General features: G+C 38.8%; 1 protein-coding gene across 2 annotated transcripts in view; it reads right to left on the minus strand.

Moving 5' to 3' along the window:
• The window catches only part of LOC138047131 (uncharacterized), a 20,366-nt gene extending 4,246 nt beyond the window's left edge, over window positions 1–16,120 (minus strand). The window contains exons 1-18 of one of the 2 annotated variants that reach the window (XM_068893856.1): window positions 15,650–16,120; window positions 13,550–13,633; window positions 12,005–12,042; window positions 11,826–11,860; window positions 11,332–11,432; window positions 11,145–11,230; window positions 8,838–8,933; window positions 6,166–6,279; window positions 5,142–5,239; window positions 4,783–4,823; window positions 4,594–4,669; window positions 4,165–4,221; window positions 3,648–3,758; window positions 3,403–3,451; window positions 3,243–3,286; window positions 2,459–2,538; window positions 2,089–2,194; window positions 19–106 (exon numbers count right to left, since the gene is read on the minus strand). In XM_068893856.1, coding sequence (XP_068749957.1) covers window positions 19–106; window positions 2,089–2,194; window positions 2,459–2,538; window positions 3,243–3,286; window positions 3,403–3,451; window positions 3,648–3,758; window positions 4,165–4,221; window positions 4,594–4,669; window positions 4,783–4,823; window positions 5,142–5,239; window positions 6,166–6,279; window positions 8,838–8,933; window positions 11,145–11,230; window positions 11,332–11,432; window positions 11,826–11,860; window positions 12,005–12,042; window positions 13,550–13,633; window positions 15,650–16,011 — 1,666 coding nt within the window. In that variant the 5' untranslated portion in view covers window positions 16,012–16,120. The remainder of the gene's footprint in view (window positions 1–18; window positions 107–2,088; window positions 2,195–2,458; window positions 2,539–3,242; window positions 3,287–3,402; window positions 3,452–3,647; window positions 3,759–4,164; window positions 4,222–4,593; window positions 4,670–4,782; window positions 4,824–5,141; window positions 5,240–6,165; window positions 6,280–8,837; window positions 8,934–11,144; window positions 11,231–11,331; window positions 11,433–11,825; window positions 11,861–12,004; window positions 12,043–13,549; window positions 13,634–15,649) is intronic. The other variant, XM_068893858.1, reaches the window with a different exon arrangement.
• Between the last annotated feature and the right edge of the window lie 517 nt (window positions 16,121–16,637).

The raw sequence follows: 16,637 nt of genomic DNA on the forward strand, positions 1-16,637 counted from the left end.
CAAGCAGGATGAACTTACATGCATCAGCGAGTCCAGTACAACCTCGAGCCACAACTCGCTCCAGGGTGCCATTAGCGGCTAGCTTGACCACGCCCTCGTCGGTAATCTAGCAAACAAGTGAAGTCGATTAATTCGATGATAATCCAACACTTTCGAGGTCTCATCATCCACAGCAATGTGGACAACCACTTCGATTGGAATAATAGAAACTGCGACGTCACATCCCAAGGTCTCTCTTTTTGGCGTCTTCAGGAGTAAGAGAGAAAGTTGTATGAACCGATATAACAAAAATGAATTGGCCACCACGGAAAGATTAGAAACCTGACATCTCAAGCGTAGCACTGTGTTATTCCGATTTTTTGCGACGATGCGCTAGTGTAGTGACTGCATGGATACTACTTCAATGCCGAAGGCCCGGGTTCAATTCCCACGACTTTCAAAAACATTAAGAATTCGCCCTGACGAAGTAGAGTTCTTAGGGTTCGTGGTTTCACAGGTTCGTGGTTTCATAGGTTCCGTTGTTTCGCAGTTTCATGGGGTTTCGTGATTTCACGGGTTTCGTGGTTTCAAGGGTTTCGTGGTTTCAAGGGTTTCGTGGTTTCACGAGTTTGCGGGTTTCATTCATGGGTTTCGTAGTTTCATGAGTTACGTGGTTTCATAGGTTCCGGCGTGGTTTCACGGTTTCATGGGTTTCGTGATTTCACGGGTTTCGTGGTTTCACGGGTTTCGTGGTTTCATGGGTTTCCTGGTTTCACGAATTTTGTGGTTTCGCGGGTTTCGTGAGGAAATTTAAACTGAGCTTAATCTTTGACGCTGCAATAACGATTTCAAACTATATTTTGGGAGATTTTAACTGTGATATGATGAAACCGAAAAAGCCTGCAATGGATGGTCGGGATTTATGCGATCTAGTGGACATTTACAATTTGAAGAACCTGATCACATCGCCAACTAGAACGACAAATACATATAGAAAAGTGCTTGATCTCATTCTTACAAAAAACAACAACAACAACAAGCGGCACTGCTCAATAACGGGTACCACTACACTGTAAAATGACACTTTCGGTACTTTGAATCAGTCGATGATATTTCTGGAAAAACCAGGACAAACGCATGAAACCAACATCGAAACCGGGGAAAGCATGACACCCTCCAAAACACGAAACCTTTCCAACCACAAAACCCATGGAACCACGAAACCCATGAAACAACGAAGCCCATGCTTAAAACCACAAAACGAAATCTATGAAACCAAACCTCAAGAACCATGGAACTGCGAAACCGATGAAACTACAAAACCCCGATGGAGCCACGAAATCACACCACAACACAAGACCCATGAAACCACGAAATTCATGAAACCATGAAACCTATGAAACCATGAAACTCCAGACCACGGGACTACTGAAGCAAACGTTCCCATGTCACGCAATCCTGAAGTCGCTTGAAACCACCAAACCTGTGAAACCAATGAAACCACGAACCCTAACGGTAACCCATGAACCAAAAAACCCTAATTCTTTAGTGAGCATATAATAATTAGCATATACCCCTAATTAGCATATATTCGTGTTCCGTAACACCAAGACAGTAGTAACCGAATATTGTAACCTACGTCATAGCCTCCTTTTGCTACCGTTGAGCGCTAAGTTTTGAATTTCTCCAAATCATTAGCCTAAATCTTGAAAAAAAAACTTTACAGAGCTATTCTAATATGTCCAAAGATTTGTTTTTAAAAATATGTCATTTTAGCATTCAGTTCTCCTTTAAAGAAGAGGACATAAAGCAAGGTCCTTATTTCGTTGCATAATAAGGTGCTGACGAGATTCCAGGGGGTTTTCTGCTATACTGTATCTCTAAGCGATTTTTCGTATCACCTTTAGCAACATGGGGATTCTAAGCGAGACTCTTCTTTCCGTTCTTGCTTTCTCTTCACACGATCCACAGCAAGATAGCAAATATACCGCTGCACACAATGAATGAACATGTAAACTGTCGACATTTTCTCATCATGTACCTTGACAAAGGATTAGCAAGGGTACAATGGTTTTTTTCACAAATCGTTTATACATATAGTGGGCCAACCTTGTGTAGATAGCTAATAACAAGAGAAGACAGTTGATAACAGGACACCAGACACTGCAACCCCGCATTAGTGACTCCGTCTTCACAAGACTCCAGCTTGAGAGAACTAAAAAGCAAAGTTTACGACACCATTTTAATAGCAATGAAGCAACATCTTACCCAGATGTCCTTCAAATCACTCTTTTTTTTCCGTTGCCTTGCCTTTTTTGGGGAGTGGACTGTAGAGGAGGCCACTTCTGTCAAGAAATGCTCGCAATAGTCCACTTTCAATATATTAAAATCCAGTCCTAAACAAAAGGCATCATCTCTCGCTCATCTGTAAACCCTTGCTACAGACTACAGGAATGTCTGCGAAAGGAAAAATACTTACCAGAGATGAATACAGTTTCTTCCAATGCTGTACAGTACTAAGTCATCTACCACAGAATTATTGGAAAGATCCAGTTCTCTCTGTGAAGAGTAAACCAAATAAAGTAGGTCTTGAAGAGAATTTTTTTGTATCATTCTAATTTTGTCTTAACAATATTCCAAAATTTGTCATTTCCATGTGTCCTATCTTCCAAACAAATTGTGGTGTTTATTTGACTGGTACACAAAAAGCCTGAGTAAAGAAGCACAGTTCAAGCCGATCAATCAACATAGTCCCTGGTGTGGTGGTCTCTCACTTATTCTTTTCTGGGGAGCACCTGTGTAAACTACTTAAGATGTCATTCAGTTAAGATTGTAAACTGCACGGCTGCCATTTGAGCCATAAAAGCCAGTCTGGCAAAGTTCCCCACAAAGTGTTGTTCATTGACCATGAAAAGTCCCTCGGGAAGTAGTCAACTACATATTCATCAAACCATCATCATCACCGTATAAGTTTAAAGCTGAAGGTGATTCATTTTACATACTAGCCTGCGTAGCATGTGATTTGGTGAATTTTAGAAGCTTCTTTCCATTGGGGATGACTTTCGAGTGTTGAATGTAAGTGGCCACGCAAATGGCAAGGGAAGGGGGTGAAGAGAATGAGTGAGAAACCTCCCTCCTTTTCTTCTGCTCCTGCCTTCCCCCTCCCTTCCCTCTAGCCCTTTTGCTTTCTCATTTCATTTCGGTTCAGGTCAGCCCCACTGGAAAGAAGCGTCTAAGATTCGCCAAACCAGCTATTTACATACTAGTAGTCTTAGATTTCCAATGCTCTGTAATCCTTGGCTGGTAACTAAGGCAATATAAAAGTGTAAAGAAGTAATAATTTATTAATATTATGCAACAATAACTTGGAAGAGATCTGACATCAACAGTTTCTTGTTATAACATAGACATTAATCAAATTACCATCATGTCCAGCCTGTGAAAATTTCAGGGACTCAATCATACAACAATGCTAAAACAAAGATCGATAACACATACATTAGCCAATCAACAAAGAGCACTTGTAGTCACACATGATCATGAATAACAATGGCAACAGTCTCTCACAATCACAGCACCCAACACGATTAAAGTCAAATACCCTTCTAGATCATGTGCACAGTGTCAATCACAAAAAAGGACAATAATATTGTTTTAAAATTACTTACCTGTGTGAGTTGAACCATTCCCTCATCTGTCAGCATCATGCACTCCGAGATGTCAATGCTTTTCAAGTTTTTACATTTATCGCCAAGATGGTTCATTCCCTTATCTGTCAGCTGAAACAAATAATATTAACAACAATATTACTTAAAAATTAAGAATTTCAAATAGTGCAAATTCTTAGGTCATCTATGCTGTTTACAAGAATACTAGAAGACATAAACGTTAAAAGCATGTCAAAACTCAGAGCAAAAATCTGGCGGGAAGAAAGGGCATTCTGTGTGGAGCGTTTAGCGGTTTTTTCCCATCTCCAGTCGTCATTGCCTAGATTTGTTAAAAACCTCCTTGTAATCTCAGGATTATTTTAGGTCCAGTTACATTGCTTTTGGAGTATTCAAATTCTTGCGTTCACCTATCATTGACCTGACTAACCAGATCAAGAAAATGTCTGATTATCTATCTAATGCCAAGATTTAGCAAAAGTAGAAAGACATAAGGGCACCATGTATATCGACAATTCACCTGATTACATTCTTTCAGATCGAGCTCAACACATGTTGGTGGCAGCATAAAGAAACACTGTAAGAGGAGGTCAAAATTGAAAGCAAAATAACTTATTTAATATTGTTCATGTTATTTTACTGATGACTTCTAATGATGACATAAAACTGCAAAAAGTTAAAATGAAGTCATGTTTTTGTGCATGTCTGTAATTCATGCACAGTACATGTACAGTACACTTACAGAATGCAATATTATACTAAAAACACATGAAGCCCTTTCAGCTGAAACAAAACAGTGAAATTCCATGCAAAGAACAAAGGCAGCAATGTTTAAAGTGATTCCTCAATAGACATTTATACATAATTCCAAAATTAATTTTTACCAAGTTACAACTTGACAACTTAAGGAGACAGCATTATTATTTTGTATAATATAATTTGCATGTACCTGGCCTTTAAGACTTCTGTTTCCTTGTAAATTGATGTGAGTAAGTTTCTTGCACTCCTTAAAAAGCCACCAGAGCCTGGTAGGACAGCAATATAAAGGCATAAGATGAATAACACACAGCTGGTGATCAAAGAAGGACTTCAGCATAGTGCACATAATACCTGTTAAAGATATTGAAGAAGGACTTACGCTTTTTCACCAACTTTATAGCACCTTTGAAGAATTACTTTCTGTAAAAGAAAACAACTTAATCACAATACAAGACAATTATTATTATACTAATATTAAAAACTTTTGGGAGTTTAAATAAATCTTTCAATAGACCTTGCTAGCTTGTGCATTTTGTTTTCCCAATATTATTGAATTCAGATTATGCAATGATACTCAAGATTTGATCCTTTGTCCTGTTCATCAAAAAGTGAAATTAATGCTAGCATGAATTCATCCACCTGAAGTAAAATACTCGACAGTTTGAACATTGTAACATGATCTACATTGTTAAAAAAAAAACATGAACAAGCAAGTAAGGTCTGTTCACTTTAATGTACCTCCAGGTCCAAACAGCCTTTGGACAAGGCTTTTAATGAGGATGTACTGACATCAACTCCACTTAACTTTAGTTCTTTCAACGACTTGCACTGTTTTGCTACAGAGGGGAAAAATACTAACTTTATTCTTCAATACATTTAGATCTGACACCCTAGACCATGTAGGAATCCTTTTTCTTTAAGAAAACATCATCAAGAGAAAACATAATATTTAGATTTAGCCAAGCCTAAAAGCGGAGCTCCCAGGTCTTTATTCTTGGCTTGAGCCTGTGCTGCGATCAAATCAAAATCCAGTACCTGGTCTGCGGCCAATTCCGAAAAAATAGCTAACCTCAATGAGCTCCAAAATTGACCCTGCCATATGGTCATGTGATACTAGTCAGCAGATCCCTTGTTTTGACAGGTGTTAATTGACCATGACATGGATGTGTAATATCAAAGATGTACGCTGTAAACTAGCTGGAGTACATGTATGGTTGTCTCGATGAGCTCTAAACTTGAGCCTGTGATATGGTTACGTGATACTGGTCACATTGGCATCCGGTACATGGAAGGGTGAATGTATGTACTATTGTACGCTCGTACGGTGACTAAACCAAATTTCCTCACACAGCTGTATTACCATATTTTCTTACCCAAGGTGCCCCACACGTGCACCTTTGGCGCGCGGACAAAATTGAAAAAAAAAAACCGTTACCCTACCTATTGCTGTCTGTGAAAAAAATCCAAGACAATAATAATTATTCTTACCAAAATCAATAACAATTAAATAACACAGACTATGCATCTACATTGTACAATTTAGTCAGGAGTGAAGCCTGACACTAGGGCTGTCATCAAGGCCCAGGAGACAAGGATTTTTCCTGGCTACTTTCAGACAGACACCCCTAGCTGCTTCTTTTTGCCACTTGGTTAACCCCTTCCACCCCATCCAACCCCTGCTAATTTGATTTTATAAAGTTCCCAACCACTCAAAATCTTTGGAAAACCCTGCTAACAACCATGCAAACGAACTCATGCTTACCAATACAAAGGACCGCAAAATCTGTCAGGAAATGAGGTGAAAGAGACAAATCCAATGACTTCAGGTTTTGACAGCCTCGTCTTAGAATCGACCACAGAACTTCATCAGTGAGACCTGAAATTAACAAAGTCAACACCAAATCAATGGCACATCCAGTTAATGATAATGATAATGATAATAATAATAATAATAATAATAATAATAATAATAATAATAATAATAATAACAAAGTATTTGTCAGTGCATTTAAAATTCTCAATGCGCTTAGAGCAGGAAGCTAAAAACATTTCCACAACTCAAAATTTTATAGATATAAGGTGCAGTTGCACACACCAAGGTAAATGTCATTTCCCACAGTAAATCATCCTGCGGTGCCTCACACTTGGGTTTTAGTGTACCATGATAACCAGCGGTCACACCGTTAGAAACATTACCATGGCAAAAAGAAATCTCACGCAATTCATTGGCGGGAAATTTTATCACAACTTCATCAGCATTGTGATTGGCTCTTGTACCTCAGGCATCAAAACACCCTTCCAACTTACCACGTTAAATGTCATGGGTGCTTTGTCTGTTCTTTTTGACGTATCCATAGAAACTTAGCACAGGAACTTTACCTTGGGAAATGTCACACGCACTAAATGCAGTTTCCCGTGGTAAAATGGTCAATTACTGCAGTAAAAGTGCCCTGTGTAACCGCACCTTTAATCTATCTAAGGATCAAAATAGTCGCAAAAAAGAAATGTTTTAAGTTTCTTCTTAAAAATAGTTACAGTCTCAGACTTCTTTAAGATTTACGCAGACTATTCCAGAGTTTCGGGGCGCAACAAGAGAAGGTTCTTGGACCATAAGTGGCTGTCATGACGTTCAGAACTTGTAGAAGGAAATGATCGGATGAACGTAAAGAACGAACTGGTTTATAGGAACTGATAGGGGAATTCAGAATTTTATAGGTTAAGAATAAAATCTTAAAGTGACGTGTGACCTAACAGGAAGCCAATACAGGTTCTTAAAGCAAGTAAAGTAAGTAAAGTCACTGCTTACGAGCCAGAAGGCCCATCAGGCCGGCACTTATCTCTGATTTCTGTAGCATGAAGCGACTAGGAGTATTTATACTCCCCCCTGGATGGGATGCTAGTCCATTGCAGGGTTACCTCCAGCATTACGCCGGTACCCATTTATACACCTGGGTGGAGAGAGGCACCATGAGAGTGAAGTGTCTAGCCCAAGAACACAACACAATGTCCCCGGCCAGGCCCCGAACCCGGACAAGGCTTTTAATGAGGATGTACTGACATCAACTCCACTTAACTTTAGTTCTTTCAACGAACCGAACAGGTTCTTAAGCTTTGGAGTAATGTGGTCTCTTTGACTGGACAGTTGACAAAATGAATGTGAACATGAAAAGGACTGTTTTTAAACAAATACCGTAGTAGAGGGACCAAAAAGATGACAAGGATTTTAATGAATATTATTATTCCACTATTACATCATTTTACCTTATTTGGTCAAGAGAACACGCAAAATATGATATCGTAGTGTCCCAGTTAGACCTGTTTAGAACATAGCAAATACGGACAGAGCAAGAGTTCAAGCCAGAGTATTAAGCTTGTCATCGCTTTGAATGGTTTCATATGTGTTGTTTTCCTCATTTGCACACACCTCATAATGCAATCAATCCGATTCTCCTTCAGTGCAGAAAGAAGCCAAAATACTAGAAAGTGGCATAATAGTGGAATAATAAATCCCTCATTGAATGGTTTAAATAATTATTATAAGACATGTTGCTCATTGTTCGTATATTTTTCCTTGCCCCTTTGGGGCTCAGAAAAATACTACTCAACTCGCAAAATATCCATTTGTATTATACGTTAAACCATTCAATAAGGTGTCAGGGCTGTAGCTAAGAATAAATTCATCCAGTTGAAGGTTCTATCGAGGTGGTTCGCGCTCTGAGCATCAAACAAAGGGACCTGGTAACAAGATTGTTCCCAGTGTTTCGCAACACCCGGTGCGCAAAAACATACTCAACACAATGCTTTATTTCATTTCCAATATCGAAAAATTCTAGTGATAATTCCGTAGTACTAGACAGGAAGATATTCATTTTTTTTGTTAGCACATCGAATGACTTTTAAACTTTGTAGAGAATATTTTGCGATTGTCACGGTCACTTTGATCGCCGGCCAAAATTCAGCTGTGGATCACCCCTTTCTCAAGCGGCGATTTTCACCACCGGCAGCCGGCGCAACTTCCCAGAGGTGTATTTTCACTGTATAACTGAGGGCAGTAAAGAAAAGTCTGCTTACAAGTCAAGTGGCCCATTCGACCAGAGCTTATCCTGGTTTCTGTATCATGAAGCGGTAACACCCCCAGCATTAAATTTGCCAGTACCCATTTATACACCTGGATGGAGAGAGGCAACATGAAAGTAAATTGTCTTACCCAAGAACACAACACAATGTCCCCGGTCAGGGCCCGAACCTGGACCACTCACTCTGGATGCGAGTTCACTAACCATGAGGCCAATGCGCCGGAGGGCATTAGACATCATTAAATTTTGGAGATTGCATGGGTTAAAAACCCCTACTGACTACTTGCTGGAGTTGATCTGGGTAGTTCATGGTTCAGCCTTTTTGCTATGTATGGGGTTGGCCAAAGATAAAACTTACCTCCAAGACCTCTGAACGAAGCAAAAGCTCCTTGAAAGTCAAGATGGTTGGTATGATGCCATGACTTAATGGCTAGCACTCTCCATCTCCTACAAACTACGGTAAGACACAAAATTGTTATTGCAAATTTCAAATATATTGCAAATGCATCACAGGGGCCATCAACAAGATGACATTGTCTCTGAGCTGAATGAAAAGATTAATTTGGTAACCTGAGTTGCTTGAAAGAGCAGGCCTGTGAAGTTAACACAGACAGTAGTTACGGCAATAGTAATGCAAAGGGATTTATAAACAGTTAACAACATTACTGCATCACTCAGTGAAGGTTAGGTGCCTGAGACATCCTGGAGCTTCCACTATTGGCAGCTACCTCCAGATGGTTATTGTACACCCATGGCTGCCAAAAAAACTGACAACCCAGCCATGAGCCCCCATGCAGCAGAGCAGATAGGCACCCATCACACTGAAACAGTGGAAAGTAGAGGGGAGGGTAAACACCACTAAACGCTCCACAAAAAGTACTCCTACTTTCCGTCACACGGATAAACAAGCTCTACAACTCAAAGCACAAGGAATACAACGCATGCACAATTATAACAAAACTGCTGACAACAACTGACCACGGTGGCTCCTAGTTGTTAACTCTCACAGTTAAATTGCATTTAGCCTCATCACATAGTGCATACAGTCCCATGGCAGTTTATAACTGCAATGATAATGATAATGATAATAATGAATTATTTATTATTCTTTCTCTGGGGTGAGATTGGGCGTCAAACTGTAAAGGCCCATCTGACAGAAGATAGCAGTCCATGTTATTTTGATCTCACCCACCCACCCACCCAACCCATACATGAATGTGAAAGAAGGACAATCCTCAACACCGGGGGTCTCCCCCCTTACTTCATGACCACATGACCACTATGTGAGTTCTTTAAGATCCCACGGTGTTGATAAACAGGAAGGGTTGTGAGACGAGTGTACAGTTTATATCCAAGAAGGCTAAAAAATCTGACCATTTGCAGATGAAATTAAAACAGCAGCAGCACTTTCTGCTCAGTTACGAAACCATTCAAAGCGATGACAAGCTAAATACCCAGATCCTGGGCCTGATTGTTCGAAAGCCGATTAACTTAATCCAGGATTAGCCTAAACTTTGTTTTCATTTTTTCAACTTTTCAGTAAAAGTTTATCTTGCTTATTTTTGTTTTTCAAGATTGACTCTTCTTCTAATGTAAAATTTTGTCACATATCAATGCTGAACATTTTTTTTGAAGTAGAGAAATACACTCCTTGGTTAAATTTTTAATCTGGGATTAGCATTAAATGGCTTTTGAACAACCGGGCTCTGAGTGTTAGTCCACCCGGGGTTTCCACCCTGGATGAAATCCCGATGCTCAATCAACTGAGCCACCATGCAGTCATCAGCTATTTACAGGGACACTGATGGTCTTAGTAATATTATTGTTGAAATACATTTTTCTCTCATTTCACAGTGACGTCAAGAGTGATTGCTCAATCTTTCTCCCCGCAAGATTACATTAAAAAATACTTAACAATAATAAACAAACTTTATAATCATAAACTAATACCTCATTCGCACCAACAAGACATGTTTAATTAACCTGGATTAAACAAAAGTAAAATTTGTCACAGAAAAATGTAGGACTGGCTTTTAGATGAGATTCAGGTGGGTTTTAATACCGGTAATGCTTTGATATGTGTTAAATGTGTTGTTGACAAAACTCAGTATACAAGATTTAAAAAGAAAACTCTTTGAAATCGTGTTTGACTAAACATCTTTAAAACATGGTTAAGGTTTGGTGTGAACAGGACATTAGACACAATATCTAAGAAAGTTCCAACGCTTTTCATCTTTCAGAAGCAAAAAATTGAGAAAAATGGAAAATCATGGCGGAACAAGCAGCCAAGGCGAAAACAAGAGCACAAAGAGAAAAACAGACATGTACCAGTACCAATAGAGACTGTATAGAGCGGTATACAATTGAGTGTCAAAAGTAATTAGCAAATTGCTTTGGTTTTGCATTTACTTCACTCGGTGATTGGTTGAAAGATCTCGCGCCATTTTTTCAACCAATCAGAAGTGAAACCAAAACTAATCATTGCTTGCGCGAGCACATTTTCCCATGATGTGTGTCAGCTATGTGTGATTACTTTGAGTTTTGATTGGTTTACTGGATTGTCTGCATCCTTTTTGATTTGACTTTGGTTTTGGTTTTACGACACTCAATTGAAACTCGCTCCAGTGATATTATTATTGCTGTAAATATTCTGGTTTCTACCTACCCCTTTCAATGCATACCCTATCCTTTGCAGGTAAATACAGGAAAATGTGAAGCATGGTATACTCATTAAGCTGAAATATTGCTGGCCTATGAAAAATAAAAAAGGAAAAAAATAAACAACACACATTCAATGAAAGCTATCTAACTTATAGGAATGAGGATACGAATATTTTGATACATGTTCTTACTCAGTATCAAGTGTCTTGCTGTCACTGCTGTGACACTCATCTTCCATTGCGACATCTCTTTCCTCCTTTCCTCCATTATAAGTATAGGATTCCAGAGCCTTCTAACAGATAAAACGAGAGAGAGAGAGGTCCTTTTCTTTACCATGAGGCCATCATCAATAATACTAATAGCTATATTTCCTGTGACAAAGTCATATTTGTAAACAAAAATAGGAATAACGAAAAGAGGAGAGTGAAACCAGAGTCAAAATCAAGAAAGACAAAAAAAACACACTTGAACAAAAGTTTAGTATGAAACCAATAGCTTTTGTTTTCATTAATAAAATTTTACATGATGATTCTCCTATTTACAGCATCAATAATAATAACATTGAATTTTATTAAATACATTGACCCAATTCAACAGATGGGAAATGTAACAATTTCTTCACGTATTGCAACATCTACAATTCGCAGAAATTGTAAAATCTTCTAGGGAAGTAAATTCAACTTACCTCCAAACTGGTTTCTTGGCCAAATACTTTCCTTCCTGAAGTACAAAAAGTAATATTGTGACACACATTAGGTCGCCAGAGAAGCTGAAATAAATAATTTATTAGATTGTAAGTATACCGGTATTTACTTTTTTCCATAAATTGTATACCTTCAATCATACATGAAGCCTGCAACAAACCTGATTTTTTTCTCTCTGGTGCGCAGACTTTCATGACTCTACCAAGAAAATATAAATGTAAATTATAAGGAGAAGTGATTCCCCTGTTAAGGCATTATGCAGCTTGACCTCTTAATGAAAAATCTCAGGAAGCTTGGCAAAAAAATGTTATAAAAATAATGTCTATATTTTTAAAATGTTATCATGATCTCTTAGAATTCTTCTAAATTTAGCAAGGTTAACAGCTGGGAGGTCAGTAGACTCTGCTAGTCTGTGGTTGAAATCCTAAAATGAGGCTAATTTGACATTACATCATATTACATTACACAAACGTCTTACATGGCTCGGACACCCATATGCACCAAACTCGCTTGCCCCGCCAATTGCTCCACTGGGAACCACAAGGGCACCGTCGCCCAGGCAGGCAACGCATGCACTGGAAAGATACAGTGTCGAGAGACCTGCAAGACTCTGACCTTTCCTTCAAAGAGGCAACAGTGGTGGTGCTATGTGGGCTCAGCCCACAGCAGCAGTAATGTAATAACAATGTAATGTAATAACAAAAAACTACACAATATGAAATTACCTCACTTAGTATCCACCCCCTTATAAATACGATCTTCACATGTGAAGTAATACCGGCACTACACTTTATTATGATTTCAAATATGTAACATAAGTATTAAGGTATGTAGTTTTAATCTCATGATAAACAAAGACATGTATTTATTATTATCATTATCATTATCATCATTATCATTATCATTATCATTATCATTATCATTATTATTATCATTATCATTATCATATATATAACTATGCATATAACCTCTTACCAACTGAGTGCAAGGGCCATGCCGGGGAATATTGGCCCGAGGTTGTGGCAGTACAGACAGAGTATAGTGAGGTCGATACAAAAACGACCGGGGCCCAATATTCCCCAGTAACATCCCGAGCAAGTGCGGTTAGCAAGATGTTTATTTTATGGCCTTGTTTATTTGAACGATCAGACAGTTCTCTGCTTGGTGAATGTCTGTGAATCTTCGTCTTCCATCAGCGAATTTTGAACGGTAATCTTTTAAATGTAAAAATAAGTTCAGCAAGCTATTATTGTGCTATTGTGATGAAAAAAAGGAACATCCGTCTTTTTAAAACGTTTTGTGTTTTGCTCGACTTGAATTTTCCGGCAGAGAGAAAAATACAGAAATGGGCCATTTCCACGGTAATGGTCCATACTGTAAAATCCCGACCAAAACCCAACCAGTCAGAGTGTTCCATTTAGCCTGAAAATGTCTTGCTATATAATAAATATATACAACAATGTGTGGACCCATATATATATAAGAAGGCTTGAGAAGTCAAAGACTCTAGGATTTTTGAAGCTGTGAGAAAGACACAGATTAAAATTAGCCTGATGTTAGGATTTCAACCGCAGACTAGTAGAGTCTACTGACCTCTCAGCCATTAACCTTGCTAAATTTAGAAGAATTCTAAGAGATCGTGATAACATTTTTAAAAATACACAAAACTAAAGTAAATTAAAGCAATGCAAGTCAGGTTTGTCACCTTTCTTCTAATGTTCGTTCTTCATCTGAAGATTTCTTGGCTCTCTCTGCATCCCATTCATTGCTGAATGTGACAAATCCAAACCTAAAAGAGATGAAAAAGTTACTTTTGATGATATAATATTAACACTCCACAATAATCATTCTACTTACAAGTGTACCTATGTACCCTCCCCAACTGAAAATGAGACTAATAGATTTTACTCTGGCTAATGCCACACAATTTTACTCACCTCTTGTTGAGGAATTTAGGTGTGAATGGGTTAATATTTAACTACAAGGTTTGAAGGATAGGTTGAGGGCAGGATTGGCGTATTCAAGGGGATTGATCCTCTTAGTTTGAAAATTTTCAATGCTTTTCCCTAGGTTAGTCTAAAATATCATTTCCCTTCTTGCCCAAACCTGCCGAGAAGGGGCACCCCACCCCTTCTCATCAGGTTTGGGCGAAAAGATCGAGATAGTGACAGAATAATTTGCTTTATTTTTAACCTATTGACCCATGACTGGAATTAACAGAGAATTAACAGGTTTTACTCTGTCTTACACCAGACGATTTTACTTATCAAACTGCAGGTGTTCCAGGGCATTTGAGGTGTTGGTGGCTTTGAGGTGTCAGTGGGTTGGTCCCCTGCATTAAGAAAATCCAAAAATTTAGGATTGTTGAGGAAATGCAAATCCTGATATACTTGACATTCTGGCACGGTCACTTTCCCTCAATGTGGCATCTAAGTGAAAGAACCAGCACCTGGCAAATAACCTGACTCCTGTCTGTATTTTTTGTTTGTCTGGTCTAATCGCTGGGATGTCCTTCAAGCTAATCCAGCCAAGTTGACCTCATGGTTATCTATCACTTCATATCCAACACGCCCTCATAGAATAATTTTTAAATATCCTCTCTATTGTATCAATAATTTAATTATCTATTATAATAATAATAATAATAATAATAATTTTATTTATATAGCGATATATACAGAAAGCTCTATATCGCTTAACAATTACAAATTAAAAACTATACAAAAGAAAAAACTTAAAATGCATAAAAAGATAATACACAAAAAATTAATAATAAGTAGCTCTGAAAAGATGCGTCTTTATATAATAGAGCGAGTTTCAATCGAGTGTCGTAAAACCAAAACCAAAGCAATTACTTTGGCAAATCAAAACGGATGGAGACAATCTGGTAAACCAATCAAAATTCAAAACACAAAGCACAGGAAAATGTGCATGCGCGAGCCACGATTGGTTTTGGTTTCACTTCTGATTGGTTGAAAAAGTGGTGTGGGATCTTTGAACCAATCACTGAGTGAAGTAATCATAAACCAAAGCAATTCACTAATTACTTTCGACACTCAATTGAAAACCATTTTAATAATTATAATAATAACAACTTTATTTAAGTGTCCATGGATTTAGCACTAGAGCACTAGTTGGGGACACTAATGAAATTAACTCAAATCAAATCAAGTATTGGTTTTTGTGGAGTGGAGAAACCAGAGTACCCGGAGAAAAACCTCTCAGAGCAGAGAGGAAAACCAACAAACTCAACCCACATATCACGCCAAGTCTGGGAATTGATCCTGAGCCACATTGGTGGGAGGCGAGTGCTATCACCACTGCGCCACCCCTTCTCCCCACAATCTCCCCTATCTCCACACATATGAGTTTGATTCACATAAGAATACGCAACTCATTTCCATTTGAATGGTTGTGCACCAGGACTCGCCTTCAAACTGAGGCATGCAGCAATTCGGAAATAGGCTATTCTAATAGGCCACTGTGGAAAATACCATAATACTCTTTTTGTCCCCCCCCCCCCCAAACTTTCCTAGGCATTGGTTTTGTTTTCTCTTAGGACCATTGTAAGTGATCTGCAAAAGGCATAACCCATCACTGCGGATGTACAAATGTGCATGTGTTGGTGTTAAAATATGAGACAAGGTGCAAGTGCTAACTAAATAATGATAAGAAAGTTGCGGCGCCAGCTTTTTTTTTTAACATGGCACCTGACAGCCCTTTGGAATAATAATAATAATATTAATAATAATCCAATTATCTATTATGTCAGTAATCCAAGACTTCACATAATCGACCCACTCACCCTCGAGAACGTTTTGTTTTGCGATCCGTTATGACTTCGGCATAAATCACTTTTCCAAAGGAGTTGAAAAATTCTTTCAATTGCCTTGATTTTACCTTATAACTCACGTTGCCAACAAACACCTTACACTTATTTGCAACTATTCGAGTTTGGCGACAAAATTCCTCAGCTTTTTGTATTAAATCTGTAGATTGTAAAGGGCTTATTCCACTGTTGAGACAGTTACTGTTTTGGACAAATGTGACAGGTTTTTCCCTGTGAACACTAGTACTGTCATCTGCTAATGCGGCAAAAAGACCCTTGTTACATTCCTGCCTGTGAAGCGCTCTGAGTTTGTCCAAGTTTGGAGAACGTCTACTCATCTGCGTGCAAAGACGCCCGTCTTAGTGAAGTCTCGGATGCTCGGGAAAACACTTGTATCGATGAGTGTGAAACATCAAAAAAAGATGGCGGGTACTTCATATACGGAGAATTCTTTTGAACCCACCGCATCAGCCACTCGTTGGGGTATGAGCCAAAGTTGCGTCATGTATGGGGACACATGTGGGCTTACCCGCTAAAAAGCTGCAATACATGTAGTAGGTGTAGGTAAGTGTAGTACATGTAATACGTAGATGAAGTATGTGTAGTTCGTGTAGTACCTGTAGTAGTTAAAAGTCTCTGTTACGAGCCTAGGAAGGCCCATCAGGCCGGCGCTTTAATATCTCCGGTTTCCGTAACATGAACAGACTAGGAGTATTTCTACTCCCCCTGGATGGGATGCTAGTCCATCGCAGCATTCTCGCCGGTACCCGTTTATACACCTGGGTGGAGAGAGAGGCACCGTGAACACAACACAATATAGCGAGCTTACGCAATATGACGGCTGGACTTAATACTCAGGACGGCAGAATGGCGAAAAAATCATAAATGTCGCGCGAGACTGTGCAGTCCCCGATCTTACGCGACATTTTTTCATCATTCTGCCGTCCTGAGTCTTCCAGCCGTC

This window comes from Montipora capricornis, chromosome 4, assembly GCF_036669925.1.
Source record: "Montipora capricornis isolate CH-2021 chromosome 4, ASM3666992v2, whole genome shotgun sequence".
Taxonomy (NCBI): Eukaryota; Metazoa; Cnidaria; class Anthozoa; order Scleractinia; family Acroporidae; genus Montipora; species Montipora capricornis.